Genomic DNA, 23,640 nt, shown 5'->3' with positions numbered 1-23,640 from the left:
GGAAGTAGTCATGACGTAGGGCCCGATGACGCTACTGGGGGTTGAGTGCTGCCGGTAACGCTAAGGGAGAGCGGAGGTTGTTTCTAGGTGAATGTATGACGTATTTTCGAAGCTTTCCGTGTTAGCATCTGGGAAACGGCAGGTAAGCTGGAGTTTCTTGCCTCTGGTAGTGGCGATCCTGCGTCGATATTTTTCCGGATAGCAGCCTCCTAAAAGCATGCACGTAGGTGAAGGAAGGGAAGCGGGGAAGGACTAATGTCATTAGTGGTCTTAATTAGTCCCTTGCACGTTTTCACCCCGTCTCCATCTTATCGCATCTCGGTAGGAAAAGTAACTTATTTAAACAAACAATGCAAAGGCTGGCCTGAAGTACCTTTCGGTGCCCCGTTCTGAATAAAAACCTGTATCTATAGGTGTGTCTGTTAGTCTCCATTCCTCAACGGTACAGGTTGCTTGGAAGGAGGTCAGATCTGAACAATGACTCAGACAGAGATACATCCTCTTTTTCTAAGGCATTTGCAACTGAACCACCCCAGAGCATAGGAGAAGTTGGAAAGACTCAGAGTCATTCATTTGGATTGGCATCTTCTTGAATGGAAGCATGCTGAAGGTCTTAAAAACCATTCTTATCAGCTATTTTAAATATTTTTATTTTCTTTCATACAACAAATTGTAACTTTGAAGCCTACTTGTTTTTTCATGTTGTAGGGACATTTTCTATGCTATAAACCCATTTCATCTCTGCAGGAATGCATTGCCTTTATCTTTTATACAAAAGAGAATTTCCTTCACTACCAATATTAACATAAATGCCTTAATTTCCTTCTCAACAGGTAGAAATTAAAAATAATACAGCATGAGAGATACAGAAATAAAGAGACTGCTGACTGCCAATGTCATCTGTATCTTTTCTGTTGTTGTAACCACTACTGTTCCTTCTTTGTTCTTGAAGAATTTCTCAATCCTGGACACACACTTGACATGGCTGTGCATCTGTTCAGCAAGTGTTGGTGTTATAAATATAATTTTACATATGATTTTTAAGCCATATTTATCTACAAGAAGATATTCTCTTGCCCACAAGGTATGTTATGATCTTGATAAAACTTAATTGTTGGTATGGATAACACTTTTACTTGGCATCTTTGACAAAAATATTCTATATGCAGTAATGCTACGTGGTAGGCCATATGAGAGAGTAAAACTGAATGAATGATTCCATGCCTTCAACTATTTAGGAACTTTATGGCTGCGGTCAATAAAACTCAAAGCTCCATATCTTCAGCATTATTCCACGCCACTTCTCTCTCACCTAAAACAGTAAAATATATCTAACCATCACATCCTATAAGTAACTAAATATTCTCTTAATATTTCTGCTATAAGGAAGTTGATTTTTCTTTCTCTAAATAATAAGGTATGCTTTGCTATTAATTGAAACTGATATTTTTCAGTATTTTGACTATAGAACATTTGAATTGTAGTGATATATAAAAGTCCATGTTTGATTGCATTTCAAGTTTTAAGAGGACCCCAGTCATATCAAGGGAAATTGCATATCAAATGAAAGTATATTTCATGTTTTAAAAGGATCCCAGTCATATCTCCCAAAGAATTGCAGCAAATGGAGAGAGAAGTGGTAGTTCTTTATAAATAGGTTAGCTAGTTTTCTTGACACTGTCACTGGCCAAAATATTTTGGGAGCTATGATTGTGCACCCTTGTGTGAAACCTTCCAAGCCCATGTGGGTAAGCTTGTCTATTGTATAGGTTGTGTATAGATTTATCTTGCAACAGCATAGTAATCAGAATATTGTTGTGGAGTTTACAAAAACAAAAGTAAACCTAGAAAATTTTCTAGCAGTTAATGATTAATAAGTATTCTAAAACTAATTAGGACATTGATTGATTTTGTGGAATTTGCTTGCAAAAGTATCCTTAGCCTGTAAATCTGATTCTGATGGTATTGAATCAGCTGTGAAACTGCAATGGCTGCTAAAGGAGCATCTTCCTAACTTTGAGAGCATCACAATATTCAGTATGCACATTGGGATAAAACAAATTCAGATTGTAGCATTTTAAATTGTACTGGTTTCAACAAGAGATTGAAACACATGCTTAAACTTCTGCCATGAAAATAAATGAGACTTTAAAAAGTTTCAATCTGGGCATTTTGTTTCAGTTGAACATATTTTAACAAGCATTTCACTTTAATATTAAAACTCAATGAGACAAGTGTTTAAATAATTTATAGTCCAACAATGAGCAACCATTGGCACTATGTGAGTGTTAGTCCTGTTTCAAAAGCCTTGCTGGAAATCAGATTGGTCTTCTGGCAAAAGAGATGCATTCCTGCCTAGCAGGCTGCAGGATGGGGGAGGGGATCAGGCAGGTAAGGAGAAGAGAAAGGGTGGTGGAGAGAGAGAAGAGGATACAGTAGTCATTGTCAGTTTTGGTCCTGACCACTAAGAGATACTAAGTACCCAAGCGTTCGTTCAGTGTTAATGATGTAGAAAAGGTTTACAAGGGTTTTAATCTAATCTAACTATACCTAATAATGTACTTTATGGAACAAGGATTTGTGTTCCGTAAAAAACTATGCATATTGATGGCATTATATAGATTAATATTCATTCTCTTTAAAAGGTGGCAAGGTTTATAAGATGCTGTGTATACTACTTCATATCTTGTATCCTCTTCCATGGAATTATTGTTCTTTATGGAGCACCATTAATAGAGTAAGTCTCTTACAATCTCAACTGGTAAATCATAAAGCTAAATGTTTAGAAATCTGAACCACGATCACTCTGGATTTACAGTGTCTCATATGACCCTCTAATGGAAAAGGGTAATATGGATTTGCTTTTATATACTTGCATGATTTGTGTTTTTGGGATAATATTAAATATTAATAATGAAGACAAAAGTGATAGGGCCAATCTGTTTAGTGAATTTAGAGTTGAAGATAAAAAAGTCAAAGTAGCATGTAGTTTTGTTTTCCTGGCTTGAAGAATAAATAAAGATGAGTTTGCTGGTGAAGTAAAGAGGACACTAATCCTAAGGAAGAATGCATAGTTAAAGTTAGACAAGATAATGAAGAATAAGGTCATTTCAATGACAGCAAAGGTCAGAATAATTAAAACAATGGTCTTTTGAGTGGTAAAGTGTGAGAGTTTTACATTGAGAAAGCAAGAGAAAGAAGAAAAACACCTTCAAATTATGGATCATATGACATTTAGTAAGATTACCATGGACTGCACGTAGCAGCAACTAATCAATTCTGGCCCAAATAGGCTGACTTTATAATACAGGTGTGTGGTGCAAGGAAATGATGGGCTAGAAAAAAGAAGTATGTTTAGCAAGCTTGAGGGAAATCAAAGAAGTAGTGAACAGATAACATGGATAGATGTGATCAAAGAGATTACAGGAATGTCCTTGGAAGAGCTACTGGGTATTACTGGAAACAGGTCAAGATAGCAAGCATTTATCTATGCAGTCACCAGGAGTGTAACTTTATTCAGTAATACCTAACTATGATCTGTGGTAGATAAGCCAAAATTTTAAATATTTTTAAAGTTATATTTCTACACATACATAATTATTATTCATTACATTTAAATCTCACATTGCCTCAAGGAACTCAAGATAATTTATATTGGAGTCTCCCATAATTTTATCTCCAACAACAACCACCCTGAAAGTTGGGTTGCACTGTGAGAGGGTACTTGGCCCAGAGTCAGTCAGAAATTTGACTTCGGCTCCCTTGCTTCAAAATGAAGTATTGATAGCATTATTATTTTTTGTATGAACCTGGCTTATTTTAATATATTATTGCCAAGTTCTTACTGAAGTACTAAAATTGTACTTCAATTGCAGATGGCATTCTGTCTCAGGTTCTACAGATGATTTGAAGTTACTGTTACAAATCTGTCATAATCCATTATAGCATAACATTTCATTGGCAAAATATAGAAAGATCCTAGAGACTTCTTGAAGTTGGGTGTTCTTAACAAGTCGAACGAATGAATGAATGCATGCATGCATGCATGCATGCATATATAAGTGAAAACAGTTAAAGCACATGATGCCACAGGATGTATATTAAACCATAAAATATGTAAAGTGTATATATGCAGCATATTATCAAAGCTCTGAGCATTTATATGTCATTTTTAAGCCTGTTTTAGAGAGTTAAGGAAAACGTATTTTAATAGCTGGTGAGAAAACCAAACACAAATGTTATTGAGACCTGATCAAATGAAAACTAGGAAAGCCTAAGGGGAATTTAATCACACTAAATTCCACTTCTGAAGGTTGCTCTGTCTCAAAATGAGTAAATATACTAGCATTACAAGGAAGACTGGCATGACAGGGAGAACACTAGACATGATTTTTTCCCCCAAGCTTCCAGTTTTCTCTGTGTAATAATAATTTATTTATTTACTTGCTTACTTGGGGAGGGTGCATGGGGTTGCGTAAGTGGCCAGCACGATGCAAGCACAGAAGGGCTGGGGTAGACTTACCTACCCAGTGACTTGTGATCTTCCCTGCTGGCTTCCCCTTTGACTTTCTGGAGAAGCCGGCATGGAAGGTTGCAAATGGTGATCATGTGATCGTGGGGCATTTGGCAACCTTTGTAAGTGTGAACAAGTTGCCAAGCACCCAGATTGTGATCACGTGATTGTGGTGGTGCTGGGATGGCTGCAACTTCGAGGACTGGACGTAAGTTTCCTTCTTCAGCACCATCGTAACTTTGAACAGTCGCTAAACAAATGGTTGTAAGTCAAGGACTACCTGTAGCCAAAATTGGAAACTTGTTTCTAAGCAAATATTATTAGGTTGGAATTCTAGAAATAGTGTACTGTAGTGAAGAAAAGTAAGATTTGAAGTATCCTAAGTTGTGGGATGGTTTTTTTCATAAGTGGTTGTCCAAATGTCAGTGTTACATCAAAGATCTTAATTTTTGATGGGTTCTGTGGCAATGTGTTCCAAAGATGCTCTTCCTCCAATTTGCTACTGATGATTGCTGTATTACAGCAAAATAATAAAATTAGAAAAGCACTTTTGAGAGTTGTGACAATCACCATGTGGAACTTTTTAGTTTCAGAATTGCAAAAACTCCATTTTTATATAAGATATATAAACTGCTTCACTCCAGAGTCAGACCCTGTGTTTGGATGTCACATTAAACATTAATCACACATGCCCCAGATCATTAATTCAGGAGGAGATCAGAAGCATTTGCTTTTATTTTGTATTCATTACAGCCTGCTGTGATATTCAGATTTGACAAACATGGGTAAATCTTCACTGAGATTTGTTTAGATCTTCATTTTATATGACAGAGATAGACAACTTTTTCTAGCCCAAAAGCCACAGTTGAACTGGGGGCTGCTTTCCAAACACTAAAAGGTAAGGCCAGAACAAAAACCAAGTTTGATTTCATTTAATTGACATCTTTAACACTAAGCAGCTTTCTCATAAAGCTGTTTATGTACATTAAAATGTTATTTCAAAATGATGTGTTATTCACAAGACCAAATCATATGAGTCAACAACCCCTCAATTTTTTCAGTTGCCAACAGAGAAAATATGATGCCCATCCTTTCACATACATTCCTTGGGGAGCCCAGTAAACTCGAACTAAGATTTTTTGATGAATCAGTTTTAATTTTAAATCCACTGAAGCAAATTCACATTTTTGAAAATGTATAACCATTAATATTCCATTACTGGGTGTTCCAATTCTTTAATCCATGAACCATAAATGTCCTTAATGTCAACTTTAAAATAGTCTCTCATTTTTAATATAAAAACTATTTCAAACATCGACTTCATCAAGTATATTTACACCTTGGGTTTCTTGGACACGGCCAAAGCATCCAGTCCACATTGACACTTTAAAGCATGCTTGAGTTGATTATATCACCACTCCTGTGAATTAAGGAGAAGTCAAGAAAAATCTTTAAATAATCACTACAAAGTAATTGTATTCCAGATTCTCCCCACAGCTTCCAACAGAACATTTTGCCTCTAACTGACAATTTTAATTAGAATTCTATGTCGTTAATATATTATCCAGTCTTTTTTTCATAATTCCCCATCCCCACCTCCCTGGTCATATTAAAGTTATTATTGGCAACAAGTTTTAGAAATGTTTGGGGCTATCCTGTGGTTCAGAGGTCTCAGATTATAATGGTTTTCATTTATGAAACCGATTTCAGCAAAGCAGAATGAACACTGATTATGGTTTACGCATAATAGTTTGCTGTGATTAACTGAACTTGAAAGCAAATGTTTCCAGTTTCTTAATAACCTTTCAGGAGGAGAAAAAAGAGGAGTATACAAGCCCAGAGAAAGGCTAGGCTCATTCCTACCTCTATAACCACAATTCATTGTGGTGTCTGAACACAAATGCTTTACAGTTTATCATTCTTACCCTTTCACTGTGTTTATCAAGATAGGCCTTTAAAATACCTTCACTGACTTTTTTTTCTTTTGCATTCCTTCTTTCCAGATCAGTCTTGGAGACCTTCTTATTTGCAGTTCTTTTATCCACCTTTACTACTTTGCCCTGCTTATGTTTGCTGGGGCCAAACATTCAAATATGGCTCAGAGTGTTCAGTAAAAATGGGTAAGTTGCATGCAGCTGAGATTTGCAATGTCAAAGTTGAGATTAGACACTTCTTTTTAATAAATAATAGTTAAATAACGGCCATATTCTTATCAGAGGCGAGGTATAGAAGACTTCTACATTCTGGCTTAGCAAATCCAAGCAGAAATCTAATGCACAACTGCTCAGCGGCTCCTTCTCCTGCCACCAGAAGTAATTACAAGTGTGATTTCTTTTCTCATTCATTTATCTGAATTAAGATCCCTGCCTTTTTTATCTTAACAAGTTTAAGTTTATTCTTTGCTCCCAATTCTGGATTAAAAAAAAAAACAAGCCAGAGGTTAGGTTCAGATGTCATACTATAACCTACTTTTCTGATTTGTGTAATTTGTCCCATGGACAGGAGGCATCAAACTGCAGAATGCAGCTTAGTGAGATATTTGAATTAGGCTTTAGCATTCAAACCTTAAATTGTGATATATAGCAATTATGAACAAATACGCATCATAATTTTTGATTTGAAGCTGGCTTCTTTTCACGAACCATATGTAAGATTAACTGCAATGAATATATCCAGTCGCAAGGTCATACTAGAGAGGTGGAGTCCACAAGCTGAGGTTTCCTGCACCATTTCTTCATAATGCTAAACAGTAGCTTCTCATTCTATGCAATTATAGCCAGAAGTGGAAACAAGACTTTGGCTCATAAGCAAACACAGTTAAAATAGCTTTATATAATGCTGGTTAATTCCAGTATGTACTCATTGTTTATTTACTACATTTTGTTTTCCTTGCAAAAAAATCTACTCTTTGAAAAATTGTTCCTAAGAGTTTGGGTATGTATCTTGCATCCTTTCAATAACATTGTCTTTTGGGGTGAAATTATTTTAATAATTTTTTGCATATTTTGTTAAAAACATGTAAAGCATAAACATGCAAAGCCAAGAATGTGCTGAACTATCCCAAATGCTCTGTTCTCAGCAACTTGACATCCAGTTGAAAAGGTCAGATCTCAGTGTAGAAACAGTCTGGTTAAATGAGCCTTGACATTTGTCTTGTTGGATCTTCTCTGTAATGTCTTTCATGTACTCAACCCATTTATCTTAAGGCAGCCCATTCCTCCTCTCAATTCACCTGATTAAAATTGAAAAAAGTGGTTGTAAATGCAGGTGGGCCTGAAAGGGCTACATTTTGTTCACATGACCACATGGGCACTGTAGTGGCACTTCGAGGACTGGTTGTAAGTCCATTCAGTGCCATCGTAATTTTGAATGGTTGCTGAACGAATGGATGTTAAGCGAGGACAACCTGTATTCACAAACTAAAGAAATAGCTGGGATATTTGGGATCCAATAGGTCATGACACTGACAAAAGAATGCCAATGCAGGTGTACAAAAATAATTTATTTTGTTCCTGCCTGTCCTGCAGGCAATAGGTTAGGCAGCATTGACTGAAAAAAGTATTACATAGATTGGGATTTAGAGGTAGATAAATTCTGTTTTTTGAGTTTCAGTGTCTATTTACTCCTGTATTATTGCATAGACCTGGGACACCACTGTGTTAAAACTGAACAGGAGACAAAGTTGATGATTAAAGGAAGAAATTTTTCACATGAGAAGCTGCAATTTACAGAGTGAGATCATGGGTTTGTCTGTCTTATTGCCTGTCTTTATTTCTGATGGTTGTTCTCTAGTATTTCAAAGAGGAATTTTCCTAGTCTAGCTGGAGGTCCAAAGATTAAACCTAGATTAAAATCAAAATATTTTCAGGCATTGTATATATTCTGTCACTGAGTTAATATTCCTGTCTCAAATTCTCAGATTTTTGTAGAGGAATAAATAAGTGACGGAATATATGGATGATGGTAGTGGGAAATGCATTTTGGACTGGAGACTTGTGGGAGAAAATTAATTTAAGGGAGATACTTAGAGCAGGAAGAATGGGTTGACAAAATCAGAAAGAGAGAGAGATGGCCGTTGAAAGCGAAAGTTAGGCTCCTTTTTGTCTTAGATGCCATTTGCATTATTTATTAATCTCAGTAGTTTGCTTCCAGCAAAATCTACATTGCAGCAACAAATAGTGAATAAAGAGAATGGTTTGGGATTCAGACTTTTTGCTATCTTAGTTAAATTTTTTCTTGATTAGGTCCCAGCCATGAACACTCTAGCAATGAATGAAAGTGAATACCTTCCCTATGGATTTGTTTCGTAGTGCAAATCTGATTTTTAAAAAAGTTTTAACACTTTAAATATGGAGATTTTATTTTGCTCTTGGCTGATAGGAGGTGCTGCTGTGTGGGGATCAAATCAAAATTGTTTTGTGTGATTAAAGTTGAGAAATGATGCTTTGGCATGTGTCCCTAACCTAGATCACTCCATATAACTTCCATTCCTTCAGTGTAGGCAACATGACCAGTGGTCATAAATGATGGGAATCTCTGGAGGGACTTGGTTTGGAGTGGTCCAATTAAGGAAATGGTTCAGTAGTATTTAAAGGACATTCTCCCTCACCAGCTTTGAAATTCCCAACTGTCCCTAGGAATTTGTATGTTTTAAAATAAATTTTAATGGCTCCCCATTCTTCCCTTTAAAAAGAAGGAATACAATTTGGATTTATATAGCAGAAATATTATACCACATTAAGAAACCTTTCTGTAAATCTGTCTTGGGTTGTATGATTGCCTAGCTATGGTTCTGTCTTCAGTAATTCTGCCACCAAGGAGCATGAAACCTATGGCAATATCTCCTGTCACCTGTATTCTGATATCCTGGTGCTGGATTCAGTGTCAGAAAGCTAATAATTGGCTGTCACCAACCAATCGTAAAAATAATTATGGGAAGAGATTGTCAGTATTAATGGAAACAGAAAAACAATGCTTTTTTTGTAGCACTGTTCAGTATTTGGGAGAAAATTGCATTCTAAATGAACAAACCTTGGCTGTCTACAGATAGTTGATGATTCTGCTGTGTTTCTGTTTGAATTCTTGTTCATTCTTTTCTCCTACTTTTGCATTAATCAAATACAGCTTCACTCTTGATGTTGTGAGTATTTATGAAAGCTGGACTGGTGCTAAAATTGCAGTATTGCTGCTTATGTTCTTTAGATTTTTAGATATATGTTTTTTAGATTTCTTTTCATTTTTTTGTCCTGGTAGTCTTTCAAAAGTATCATTTTATCTTGTAATTATGCCCTGGTTTTCAGTGAGGTGATAATGGTAACTGGGATGTTACCATTACTTTAGAGTGGCAACAAATACTGTCAGTTGTTTTCCTTGAAGTTACAGGCCCACTTCATTTACTTTTGAGAAAATGTCTTCTCTTTTGGGCTGGATACATACAGTTATCAAAGTTTATTCCTGCCCACCCAGTACGTTTTCCTAACCAACTATTTTCTCAGGAGGGGGTGGAATGAAACTCAACCAATTTTAATTAAAACCCAACTCCTGATGTTAAATAAACACAAATCCCCTCAGACTTGTGTAGGGAGACATCTGGTTTCAATTCCAGAAAGCAGCAGCTCTGTTGCTTCTTCACATAAGTGCTATTCACAGTTTCCATAACCATCTGACAAGAATATGAATTTCACCTGCATAAAAAGTTAGTGATTTGAATTGGATTCTTTCTCAGTTGTGAATTTAAATTCTCAGTTTATGAGCCTTTTGTTCCCAGCTGAACATAATTGCTAACACAATGGAAGAAATTGCAGTATATTCCAAATGGCTCATGACCAACTCTAAAATTAATTAGTAAATCTTGCTGTGCATGTGGAATCCCTAAATTGCACCAATGCCTCTGAGGATGGGATTTTGGCCCAGTTGACAGATTCTGCTCCAGTACTTTAGCTGAACAGAATATGCGGCCCAGTGTTTATGATGCAGAATTCTTGCAACACAGTTTTCAGCTAAGGCACTTTCTTGACTTTTTCCTTCCCAGAGTTACAAATGATGAACATAAAAGTTGGGCTCACATAGTGATCCATTATGTGCCATCAAGTCAGTGTCAACTCTTAACAACCACATACAGTGGTACCTTGGGTTACGAACACCTCTGTTAACGAACTTTTCGGGTTACGACCAGCTCCGGCCACAAAAATTTACCTCGGTTTGCAACTCCGCCTCAGGGTACGAACAGGATACGCGGTCATTTTCCCTCCCGTGACACGGTCTGCGGCCATTTTTCCGCCCCTGACACGTGGTCCGCGGCCATTTTCCGCCCCTGACACGTGGTCCGTGGCCATTTTTCCGCCCCTGACACGTGGTCCGCGGCCATTTTTCCGCCCCTGACACGTGGTCCGCAGCCATTTTTCTGCCCCTGACACGTGGTCCGCGGCCATTTTTCCACCCCTGACATGTGGTCCGCAGCCATTTTTCCACCCCTGACACATGTTCGTAGGGAGGGGACTCTCCCTCCAAGCAATAGCCACCTCCCTGTCCTCCATGCCAGAACAGATTAATGGTAATTACATTGAACCTTATGGGGAAATTTCCTTCGGGTTGCGACCAATTTGGGGTGTGACCAGAGTCACGGAACGAACTAAGTTCGTAAACCGAGGTTCCACTGTACATTTTCTCCAACTGTCAATCATTTTATATTTTCTATCCATGTGCTTTTCTTGGTAAAAATACAGGAATGGCTTACCATTGCCTTCTCCCACACAATTGGTGAATTGATGTCTTCGGTCGTCACTAAAATGATAATCCATGTCCTGCATTTTCCTATGTGGTTGAGCCTGTAACTTGGTTATGTTGACTGTTGCTGGTTTTATCTCAGCTCCTATATTTTTTATTTATTGTTTTGCTCTGCTGTTTTTAATCTTTTTTTAATTCTCTGTTAGCTACCCAGAGTCATATGTTTGAGATGAACAGCCATATAAAATGAATGAATGAATGAATGAATGAATGAATGAATGAATGAATGAATGAATGAATGAATGAATCTCTGCTGCCCAAAATAAGTGTCTGCTTGCTTTAGCTGGGCAGCTAGGATGACCTTCATCCCTTGAGTAACCTTGCTGGCAATATATACTCTTGGCATACACTCCCAACCTACTCCCATCCTTCCCAGAAACACCACCCCCATCACAACGAGGCAACACAGGGGCAGGGGTGTTGGCTTATTTATGGTTCAGTGCATTGTACAAACCCAACAGTTGGCTTTATTCAGTTAACCATGCATTAGTTACCAAGCCAACCTAGCCATAAAGATAACAAAAAATTCTGCCTTCATGGCAATCTCTAGAAGACTTTTCTATAAGATAGTATAACCATCACATCAAACCAAGATTTAGCATATAGCTCATGCATTCTCTCTTTCTTCCCAAGAGGCAGTTCCTTCCCTTTTTTCTCCTTGGGTAAATGCAACCTGTAGGTTTGAACAAAATGGCAGACTGCAGCTTGCCTTAAGCCAAGAAAAAAGGAGATGGGAAAATGCAGGAGCCACAGATGGATTATTTTGATGATCAGCAATGTACAAGTACTTTAACAATAAAATGTAATGCCTCATAATTGCATCATATGATTTCTTTTCTGCAGGAGAATCTAATAAAACAGCAGGTGCATATCAAACATTTCTATAAAAAATCAAAATCTTTGAGCATTTTATCCCTTCTTAGAAAAGAATGAGCCACATTGGATAGGTAGAAAATAGTATTTTGTTTGAAAAAAAGACTTCATATTTTAAATTACATAACTCCCACTTGACTCCCTTGCTAGCTCTTCCATTATTTTATTATCAGCATAGAAGTAAACTAATTCAGAGTTGGTAGAAAAAGGGGATATTGCAGAAATTTTCCTAATTGAGGGAGATACAAAGTTTTCATGCTGTGGAAAACTCATTTCTATAATCAGCAGAAATAAAAGAAGTGCCCCTTAAAGCACTTCAGAATAGATACTTTACCCAGATTGTATTTTATCACATGACACATAATTACTGAATTTTACAGTGGGACAGGTTCTTAAATATATTTATTATAAAGAACAAAAAGTAAAACTTAAAAAAAAAAAATTATCAGCCGCAAAGCAAATTATAGCCCAGTCTGGAAGCATATAAAGAGTGTTTTGTTGAAGCTCAGGTCATAATGCTTGGACTTGTAGAAAGCATAACTTATAAATTAACACAACTGGAGAAAGAAAATAGAGGGAGTTTATTTATTTATTTATTTTGCAGATTGTCATGACTTAAGAATCCACCTAAAGATTTTCAGAAACTGGTAAAAATGAAATGTAATTTTAAAAATTTCCTTAAAAATTTCTATGGAAAATGTATATGCATAAACTACATGAAAATAAAATAAAATGATTGCTAAAAACCTATCAACCCTTTCAAAATAGCGGTGTTTTCATAATTTTTGAACAGCATAAAGAATAGAGCCGTGGAACAGTCTACATTCAAAGGGGAAAGTGTGATTTGTATTGCTGCAAAGGCCTAATAAAGAACTGGCTGTTGTGCATAGAAAAAAACAAAACGCTTTGAGATTTTGGGACCACAGTGTGAAAAATAGAGTGGACTCATGTGACAAAGTCCTTCTAATAATTTTTATGCTTTGTGAAATATTCCTAATGGAAAAAGCACTCCCATGAAAATGTGAGATATACATTTTCTATTTTTTTTAAAATAATAAATTTAGTGCAACTATGGTATTCTCCAGAATGTGTAGTTTATAAGTCCTATCATTTGTTTTATTAAGAACTACTAGAAGACATCCCGTTAGAGATGGGCCATGATAGGTCAAAATCTTTAATTTTTAAAATGTCACAATTTTAAAAAAAAGAATAAGAGATGGGAATCTGCAAATGAGTAACTCATATTTTGTAATATTGCAGTCTTGGATAGGTAAGTCAAAGTTATGGGTGAATAAACAAATCAACTGATGAAGAACACACAGTTTTAAAGATTAACTTGTTTTTTTACTCTTTTTTTAGGGCTATGTCCATCTGGGATAACAATCTCCAAATTACCACAATATGCAGTGTAGTGGGAGCATGGCTTGGAGCGTTTCCTATTCCACTGGACTGGGACCGTCCATGGCAGGTTGGTTGCTCTGTTTTATAAAAATTAAAACTGTTTGATCAGACCAGGTCCCTCCAGCTGCATGTTGAGTTTGCAAATTATCTGGCTAGTTCCCTTATAAAAGCTTATGAGCAAAGTGTCAAATGTCTTTCCCATTTTGCTTTCTAGCATTTTCTTTTCAGAGACTGGTGGTCTTTAAGATTCTGTTAGCCTGAAAAAGAACCCCTGGTAGATTGTTTATTTCCTCCAGAAATTGGCCTAACCCTCATTTTTTCAAGCTTTCTTAAAGGGCTATCACAAATCTTATATTAATGAATTCAACTGTTGCAACCATGCCTGTTGAAGCTGAGTGTAGGACTTCTAAGCAATCTTGTGCTTAAGACACACTGAAGTATAAAACATATTATGTGGCCATTTAACTCCCCACCTCTGATGCATTTTTTAAAATTTTGGTTTTATTATTTTTTTTTTATCCTATTAACTACGACTGGTATTTATTTTAGCTAGATCTTCTTCAGATGATCAAACTACAACCTGCATTTCAATTCTGTAGGAACTAGCAGTTTACAATAATCACTTCTGGGCAGGTTACCATAAACAATTCAGAATCAGTTTGAAAAATTGCAATACAAGAAAACACAGCTCAAACCAATTCAATAGCATAAGATCATTCTGGACTGCAAAAAGAAGCCAATTAAGCTTGACCCTAAAATAAACTGTCTTAATATGTACCAGCCAGCCTGCTGCTTGGGGTTGAGGACAGTAGGTCTGCCAGAGAAGGAAGTTGAACCATTTAAATACCTCCACTGTAAAGGCCCTTGAGAACAACATGGAAGAATGTTTTCTTTAGCAAACTGGAAGTGGATGAAGCTGCTTTCTCAATGTGAGTTACGTGGTTGTCAGAACACTTTCAGATGTGCTCAGTGCAAAGACCTTGCTGCTTGCTAATGTACAGTTAATGGCATTTCTCGAGTGCAAGCAGTAGCCAGTCAGCATCCAGCCCATTAATGTCATGGAGGCCTTGCACTCTTATGCCGTCTGAGAATGTGGCCTGTGGTGTGCTGCTGCCTTCCATTAAAAGCACTTAACAAAATGCATTTGAAATGGCTATTGGCTCCAGATTGATCTTTGAAAAAGCCATAGCTGAGCTACCCAGTGCCGAAAACATGTTTTGCAGTTTTCCAACAAGTCCTTAAGCATTTTGCCGCTTATAGGAAAAATGAGAAGCTGGCAGGATTGCAGGAAAACAGTACTATACATTCATCTGCCAAAATTACTGTTGGGGAGGGGGAATAAACTGATTCTCTTATTAATGTAAGATGGATTAAAATATTCTCAAAGCAGATATACCCACGACCAGAGGGTAAGGATATTTGGCATTAAGCATTCTGAAACTTGCTAGATTGAACAGAATCTCTAATGTAAATGAATGTAGTCTACTGTTAATTATTACCCTTGTACAGTTTTTCACCTCAGAACTAAATGCAAATGATCTTGCTAGATAATTCAGAAGTAATAAATTGAAGATTGGAATGTTGGTTTCCTTTTTTTTTTTTTAAGAAGCAAACATCTAATTATATTCCCACATATTTTTTATGCTAGATAGATCTATGGTAAATAATATGCATAAAAATATAAAACAAATTGAGGATAAGCTGGTGGAGGCAACAAGCACAAAAAACCAGGACATTAAGGGGACACCAGTGCCCACCTTCAAGGTGCCATGACTACAGAAGGGAGGGGGGAATCCCAAGAAACAGGATGAGGTGGGAGTTCCCATTAACAGAAAGGCTGCCCCCCCCCCCCCCGTTTCAGAGGAAATGCTGCAAAGCTGCCTTCACCATCTTTTTTTTCTGACAGGAACTGAGCTGGTATTGGCTCACCTTACAAAATTTTACAGGTACCCAGAAGCACAGAGCCAATTTCACACCAGCAGAGAGTTTGAGGGCAAAGAGGCTTCTGTTGAAGCAAGAGGTCTTTAAACAAGCTGACTGGAGTATCATCTTTCATGCATCAGAGCTAAATTCGTGGGTGAAATGGGTTTTAGGTCATGAAATCCTACACAAGAATACCTGATAGTATTTAAGATACCTCTAGATTCCTGGAAGTTTTAGAAAGCATCCTGGCAGTAATGTTTTGTTTTACCATGATTTCTCCTCTCAGAAGCCACTGGAAATAGCTAGGCACATACCAGCAAATTTAATTATAGGTGTGGTAGGTTATGAATTGGCAGAGCTTTCAAATTCACCAACAGGCTTTATTTTATTTTATTATTTTCTTAATAAGGGACATTGAATGAAAGTATGAATGAATGAATGTTGTTGTTGCAAAAGGAGCTTATAAATGAGCCTTTACCTCAAAACTGTACCAAATAGATGAGCCCCTGGAATGAAAGAGAGTTTCTGCTGGAAAAACAGGGCTAAAGAAATAATCAACTGGTCTTTTATATTAAGAACCAGTGTGCTTCCCAAAAAAGTAGAGAATTGACTCATACAAAAAGATATATTTTTACCAGTGAAAGTATAGCGTTGGATGTCACAACCTACTGTATCATTTAACAGGATATCCTGTGCAGAAATCTGCAAAACCTATACAGAGTCCAGGTACTTGGTGCTGCTTCTTGGCAACAATGATAAAGGAAGGCAAAATGATCCTCTTGGTGTCCATTTTGAGAGCTTCTGAAATCTTGAAACTTGCAGCTCCTGGATTGTACAGTAATAATATGCATATATCCAAGTAGCCCTTTCTGGTTCTTTGGATTTGCTTTAAGTTAGTGCAAAAGTAAAGTCTGTTACATTTTTGTCAAAACTTATTTCCAGAGATCATAGCACTGCTCTAAAACTATTTCTGCAATATCCGTAAGAGAAGTGGTGGACTCTGGGGCTTACAATGCCTCTGACATTTTTAATAAAGAAAAGGTGTGGGAGAATGGAAAAGTGATGACTGCACAGTATGAGAAGCAGAATGCTTACCGAAGGAGTTATTTTTGTATTTCTAGTTTGGAAAATGATTTTTGCAGCAGAGGGATTTGGCATGATAGAGTTTTTAAAAATAGTGAGTTGTAGTAGCAAAAATCCAAAATTAATTGAGGAGAAACTATCAAGATTCTCAGCGTTGGATGTTTCTCATGTAATTGGTCTGTAGTGGTAGTGCTAACTTCTGTAAATCAGTACCTGATTAAGGAAGTCTTGTATCTAAGTAATAGAAAGCGAGCCAAAGGATACTGTGCAGCCCTCTTCTCCCGTGGCCATATTCTCTTTCCTGTCCTAATTGGAAAAAACCTGCAGCCAACATAACCATATTTCCAATTTAACTAGGCTTTGGTCCCTGAAGAATCATGGTTATGCAAGGAACAAGGATCAGCCTTTAGCAGTATTAATCTAATTTATTACCCTTGGCTCTTCACTGAGTTGTGTTAGGAAATCTGTTCTGTACCTTTGTGATAGACTTATGAGAAGGAAGATGTAATTAAGGTGATAACTAGGAACACAGCAAACCAATGACCTTTGTAAGAGTAGTTGATCAGGTTCAAATATGCTGGGCATAAAGGGATAGAATTATACAAGTTTTTCATACAAAGACTAGTACACCATTGCCTAGATTATTTTTATTATTGTTTAATGTCTGGTCAATTCCTGGTGAAATTTAATTTATTTTGAACGAAAATGTCCATTGGAAATTCAGCCTTCACCAGGCCAAATGCAGTATGTTAGCACTAAATATACACTATTTAACATTTTGCAAAAAATATGCAGTCCCATGTTACTGAACATGAATAAGCAGATCTTTGGTTTGAAAAGCAGGCATGACATACTGAAATGGTGACCTTTCTCAGGCTGTAAATAAAAGGCTGAAGCAAGGTCAATAAGAGAGTCCCTAAGGCACCTCACGAACATATTATTATCGTCTTGACTGCTCTTCTAAAGACCTCCAAGTAATGCTATATAACACTAAATGCACATTTAGTGATATGAAGATTAAGCACAAAAGATCAAATCATATTACAAACAACAAAGATATTGGTTTGATGAATTATGAGTAATATGAAAAAAATAATGGCTAGGAGAAAATGTGGAACAGTAAGTTGGCTCTTTTCCCTTCCTGTTCTCTTCAAACTTAGTTCTGGAATAGCCTTCAACCACCTGGATCTCTTCATGTGGGATAGGATGATATCTCAGAGGTCTGTCAATTGTGTTTCCAAAACACCAGTAAAGGAAGCTGTTCTAGAATTTGTGTGCGCGCATGCTTTTTGCAAGCCAGAGACAGGAGCTAAATGCCACCCAGACAGAGATACAGACACTTAGTTTAGCATTATATTGCCTGGATTACATTTCATATGGTGTCCAGGAGATGAGTGAAAAACAAGATGAAGGACAGGGGATTGTAAATTGTGCCTTTCATAAAGGTTAAGGAAATACAGTGTATACCTACCTTAGAATAGCAAAAGGCACTGTAAGGATAGCCTGAACCTATAGCATTCTATGAAAGAGTAGAGATAAGCTGCAACACAGTGTTTTCCTTCATTTAAATAAAAAGTTGACCTCTGCTGTGTTATCTGGGCCAACAAGTTTCAGAACTGGAGTCAGTTCATTAATCAAATAATATATTATTTAATTTTGGCTAAATATTTAAAAGTCTGTACCAAAATAAACCATTGCTATCAAGAAAGCTTTCTCAACCCTTTTACTTGAGTAAAGGGTGGTTCAAATAAGTTAAGGCCTATGGATTGGAATAGCAGTGCTCTCCTTCCCATTTCTGGTTTGCCTAACTGGGCATTGCCTTAGATATATGTATTGTAAATTACATTCTAGTAAATACTTGTATGAACCCCCAAGCAGATAGATCAGCTTTCCCAGCCTGGATGTACAGTACTTCCGATGTACTTGATTGCCAAAGGCAGAATTCCTAGTCATACTGGCTGAGAACCATGAGAGTTATTGTCCTAACATATGTAATTGCAGATTATTACATGAAAATAGTTGAAAGAAGAGTTCTACAGTCAGGCCCACTGATGTACAACGGGGCCCACTGACAGTCATCAGATGCAGGAATGATGGGGTGATTGTTGAGAATATCTGTGCATACTTTTAACCCCATAGAAATAGAATGGATCATTGTACATCAATTCATATTAAGAACACACAGTGATAACTTTTAGATTGGAGCAGATAACGATAACTGCTGCAAAGTTATATCTGCAAGTCTGAAAGTGAGAGCAACACATTCCCAGATCTTCAAGCCAGATTATTTACACTGTGTGTACATGCAGGAGCTGTGTGGTAGCACAAAGCTGGTTGTTGGCCACAAGTTCATCATTCTATGAATCATTTTAGAGTAGCTAGCTTAGAGCAGAATGGCTGTGGATCATGGCAAGGAAGGCTATTGTGCCAGCAGTTTGCATTCATAGGTTAAGAGTCACTTTGCTAAGAGATGCAAACTCAGCAGAGTGGAAATAAATGTGGGGTTTGTTAAGAAAGAAGTAGCCCTATTCAGTGGCTCTCATGTATAAGCTTTATATGTGAGGAGTTGGAGGTGGAATGAATGAATTCTTCCTCCCTTTCCCATCCTCACTGCTTTCTATGTGTGAATGGCAGCTGTACAGCAAGACTCTTCCCTGAGTTACAGAATTTGAACAATTGGCTTCAATGTGGAGGAAGCCACAAGAGCATGAGGGAGGAGGAGAACTAACTAGCCCCCCTTCCTCTTTTTTCTCACATGCAGAGCTCAGACAAAAGGGGAAGTACTGAACAGAGCTAATGCCTCTTAATGTGCTTTCAATGTCTCTTATCTACATTTGTGCAAATATTCCCATCTGCGATTAATTTTCTCTCTTATAACAAAATTGGGGTAATTAGGCAGCTCCAAACTAATGTTCTTAAAAGTATTTACTGAAATGTCTTTTATATTTATAGTTTGTAAATTTCAAATCTGAAAGCTCCTTAATAAACTCTATAATTATTTTTAAAATTTAAATCATTCTCAATATGCCTTAACAATGAATGTGCAAGGGCAGGATATAACTGTCAAAATGCAGTCCTGTTGAACCTCAACTTATCCATTCCCTCTGTGCCAGCAAACCCTTCCCTCCTGCCATTGCTAAGCAGCAAAAATGAAAAAGGGAAACTCCTCCTTGGAGCTACATATAAAATTCCTCTTTTTACAACTCCACCCATGTTAAGCAGCTAACACTTCCTGTCTTGCTAAATAAACATAGCTTGAACTGGATTTCACTTAAAGAGAGAAGAATGATGATCAAAATGATGCTCTGCCCAATTAAGGAACTCATCTGATTGCCTATCCATTGGAATTCAAAGCAGCATTCATTTGCAATGCATTCATTTTTATTACACTGTGACATTTAGTGAATTAATCAGTAAAACTAATTAAAACTATTGTATTGGCTAAAAAGTTGCCCTGCATAATTGGTCAGCTTTTTTTAATCTTAATTTTTGTGTGTAGATATTGATAAAAACTTTAGGAAGCAGGCACTATCTTGGAAGAGGCATTCTTCCCCATCCCCCTCCTTTTCTGAAGCTTCCTCTTCTAAGATATGGTATGATGTGCATTATCTGAAAATAACAAGTATGCTTTCCCCCTCTGTGAAGTTATTTTAATTCAGATACAATTTCAGTTGATCAATCAGCTGATTTAATTAGATCTCTGACTGATTGGTAGCCAGAGTTGTTACTTACAAGTGACATAGTATCTTTATTTTGTTCTGAATGGATCTGGCTAGCAACTTCTGATTTCACCCATCACAAACAGATCTTGGAGTATAGTTGCAAGGCTTGAATTCAGTTAGTGGCGCATAAACAGGATTGTGCTGCCATGTTTAATACTTCAGCTGTTTAATACTGACTAGGGAATTCCACATAAATATCTGGCACTGCTCCCAGAATTTTCATCCTTACATGTTTCACTTCTTGGCTGAACACACAGGAATATTGGGATATTAACTGCAGCTCCACGTTGCCTATACAACTTGGAATTCCAAGTGCAGGTATAACACATAAGCAGCAAATATATTTCAGGAACTGCCAATTAATTTCATTTGAGAACAGCACTGAGAGGGAGGAGGGAGGGTTAAAAAAGAGAGAGCAAGAGTTTTGCAAAGGCTGGATCTAGTTCCAGCCATGGGAGCCATTCTCTAAACCAATTTCTGCTCAGATTTCTCTTGCTGGTCAAAAGGGGCATTCCTGTGCAGAACCCAGTACCCATTCCCCTAATATTCCAGAACAGAAGCAGCTAAGAGGACTGTAGGAAAAGTGGTGAATCAGGAAAGACCATCAGTTCCTCCATTTTATTACAGGGACTCTTCTCCTGGATCAGCAGTCTCCAGTGATGGAGAACCTTCTATCCACAGAAGACAGATGCTCAGATCCAATTCAATACGCTTTCTAGCATGATTGCAGAATTTTACCTTGCAAATATTCATTGCTACTGCTGGCAGAGAAAGGTCATTGCATGAAGCAATCATTATCGTGTGTGCCCCGGCCCTTCCCTCTGGTTTATGGGCTCCTTTAGTATGTTTCATTCAGTTGTGCTTCAATATCAAATGTGTTATCACAGCTACCTAGGACTGAAAGAATGCAGTAGGGAAGGGAGAGGGAGAAGAAATACAGACAGTTTAACCATCCATGCTTAAAAAAATTAGCAACTTAACTGGAAAATAAGAATACATCAACTGCTCTGACCACAGATGCACCACATATTTCTTACCTGGTTCTGATCAAGCATCATATGCAATAGCCAGCAGCTAGTTACACTTTAATGCACATGAGTTTAAAAACTGTACAATTGTTTGTATTCATAACAAATGCTTGATGGCTATTACCATTTTTGGCATTCTCTGTAAAAGCATGTCAAGCTTTGCAAAGGATTCTGTACCCCCTTTTGGTTTCTTTCAGTTATACCAAAAACTTGTGCTCATTAAAGTACATCCTTTTCTTCTTCTAATGCAGCATTTTCCTCTTTCAGGTGTGGCCCATTTCCTGTTCACTGGGAGCCACCTTTGGCTATGTGGCCGGACTCCTTATTGCATCTTTGTGGATATACTGGAATAGGAAGCAGCTTACATACAAAAGCAGATAACTGGCACAAAGAGGAAAGGCATTTTGATTGTGTGATTCCATGAAGACCGCACAGGGGTATGGTCAAAGCAAAAGGCTTTCCAAATCTTTTCAGACCATTGTTGGGCTTTGCTCCTTTTTTACAGCATGGTCGACATGCAGTGGCAATGTGATCATACATTTGTTGTGTGTCCTAAATTACGTTACCCCTGAGAGATTGTACATTCCTTCCCATCTGAATAAAATCTTCGCAGTAGATGGTGCCTACTTCTTCACACATTTGTGATTTTCTCCCTCCCCCTCTGGGTTTCACCAAATGCCAGTTCCTAAAATCAGCTTCCCTGTCCATCAGTGGATCTCTTAATAAGGTGTTGCTGTCTTGAAGTGTATATTTGCACAGTGTCAGAAGTTTCACAGTATGCGTGGCCATTGTCCCAGCAGCTTTCATGTGATCAGGCAGCAATTAATGCATCTTGAGCCTATTCTCTTTTTCATTGTGTGTTTCTTTGGAGTTAGAATGGCTATAATGGCTTCATCAAAAACAGTCTTCAATCCTTTCTGTGTTAAAGCTGAGCACTCCACATAGCAATAGGCTCCTATCTGTCAAGAAAACAAATGCATTTAATAGCTACACAGACAGTGGCCACCTTCCCCAAACTCTATTTGCAAGCCCAGGGGGCTTTCATTTTTATTGAAACATCAATGTTTGTTTTTTGTTTTGTCTTTGCCCTGAGAAAAACATTCCAGCACTCTACCTTCCAGAAAAAGAAGTGATTCAAGTTTGTCTTTTGGTGACAGATTTAGAATTCTTTTCATTACATTCAGGGTTTGAAAGAAAAACATTAAATATATTGGAGTTTTCAGTTTGTTTTACTATTGGCAGTATATTTGTACCTGAGGCATTTTAGGAAGGTGTAAAGAGCAAATGAAATGTATGGATATTTAACATATTCACAGAGATTACCATCAAACAGAAAATTGTCTATACCCAAATACATTATCACACCTGATATAATATTATACTTCAAACGCTTAAAAATTCAGGTGATTATTTTAATTTTCTCAACTCATACTCTCACTGTGTTCTATTGCCTTTCATTCAAGTAAGTTATCTTTTAATTATTGAAAAGTACTAAATGAACTTTCCTACTTAGCAGTATTTAATATTATGTTTTATTCATGAACAAAACAGCCATATTAACAGGTAAGATTATGTAGTGCTTAATTTTTACACAGCTGCCTTTAAATGCAGTACCAAAATCTGCATTCTTGTTGCTCCTTCTCAATGAAGGAGACTAAAAGTGGCACTGGCCCATTTGAAAAACGGAGCCATACTAAGTTTATTCCCTGAGACTGTGGGCACAGCTGGAATTTTGGGAGCACGTCCTGCCCATGCTCAAGGATGCTGGCAGCTGGCCATGCAGCAAGTTTCAGGTCTGGAAAGAAGTCACATACTGAGGAAAATGGTGGACAAATGCAATATTAAATTTTAGGGATAATTTAGTATAAGAAAAGTGAAGGCAGAACCAAGATGCAGAAAAATGCAGTGTTTGTAATTAGTAGAGCTGAAGAAAGATGCCTGGATACAAATCCTCCACACGAGCCTTCCTGTGGCCCCTCACTGTCTACAGTTATTGATGGGAGGTATAGTCTAACATATCTGGAGGGCATTAGGTTAGGGAAGAATTGCTGTTATACAGTTATCTGGGAATAACTGAATTAAATGGCAATTGTTTTATCTTTTTTTTTTTTTTTACTGTCAACGCTACACTAATGTTTGCTGATTTTTATATTTTATATTTTTATTTACTTGTTAGAGTTATATCCTCCAAGAATTCAAAGGGATTTACATGGAGATCTCCTTTCATGTTGCCATGAAACAGCAACTTTCAAAGTACAGGTAGTCCTTGGTTTATGACAGCAATTCTTGTGCTGTCGTAACCACAAGATGT

At 37.2% G+C, this 23,640-nt stretch overlaps 2 protein-coding genes across 5 annotated transcripts in view; one reads left to right on the top strand and one right to left on the bottom strand.

The window, feature by feature from the left end:
* Positions 1-21,944, top strand: PIGF (phosphatidylinositol glycan anchor biosynthesis class F). Its single transcript, XM_007436500.4, has 6 exons — positions 1-142; positions 834-1,084; positions 2,646-2,737; positions 6,517-6,633; positions 13,532-13,640; positions 21,597-21,944. The coding sequence occupies exons 2-6, from the start codon at positions 857-859 to the stop codon at positions 21,708-21,710; spliced, it is 660 nt and encodes a 219-aa protein (XP_007436562.1). The 5' UTR covers positions 1-142; positions 834-856; the 3' UTR covers positions 21,711-21,944.
* RHOQ (ras homolog family member Q) overlaps positions 17,212-23,640 on the bottom strand; it is a 34,837-nt gene continuing 28,408 nt past the window's right edge. For 3 of the 4 annotated variants that reach the window (XM_088147873.1, XM_015889504.3, XM_007436502.3), the window contains one exon: positions 17,212-22,288. In XM_088147873.1, the coding sequence (XP_088003999.1) occupies positions 22,133-22,288 (156 nt within the window). In that variant the 3' untranslated portion in view covers positions 17,212-22,132. The remainder of the gene's footprint in view (positions 22,289-23,640) is intronic. The other variant, XM_007436503.3, reaches the window with a different exon arrangement.

This window comes from Python bivittatus, unplaced genomic scaffold, assembly GCF_059951505.1.
Source record: "Python bivittatus isolate LINGU-HERP-01145 unplaced genomic scaffold, Pbiv_v1 ctg000020_np1212, whole genome shotgun sequence".
Classification (NCBI taxonomy): Eukaryota; Metazoa; Chordata; class Lepidosauria; order Squamata; family Pythonidae; genus Python; species Python bivittatus.
This window is presented reverse-complemented; position numbering and strand designations above follow the sequence as displayed.

Coding starts and splice junctions, on each gene's coding strand:
- PIGF (XM_007436500.4), top strand. CDS start 857: ATGAGAGATACAGAAATAAAGAGACTGCTGACTGCCAATGTCATCTGT. Junction 1,085..2,645: donor GATATTCTCTTGCCCACAAG/GTATGTTATGAT, acceptor TCTCTTTAAAAG/GTGGCAAGGTTTATAAGATG. Junction 2,738..6,516: donor TATGGAGCACCATTAATAGA/GTAAGTCTCTTA, acceptor CCTTCTTTCCAG/ATCAGTCTTGGAGACCTTCT.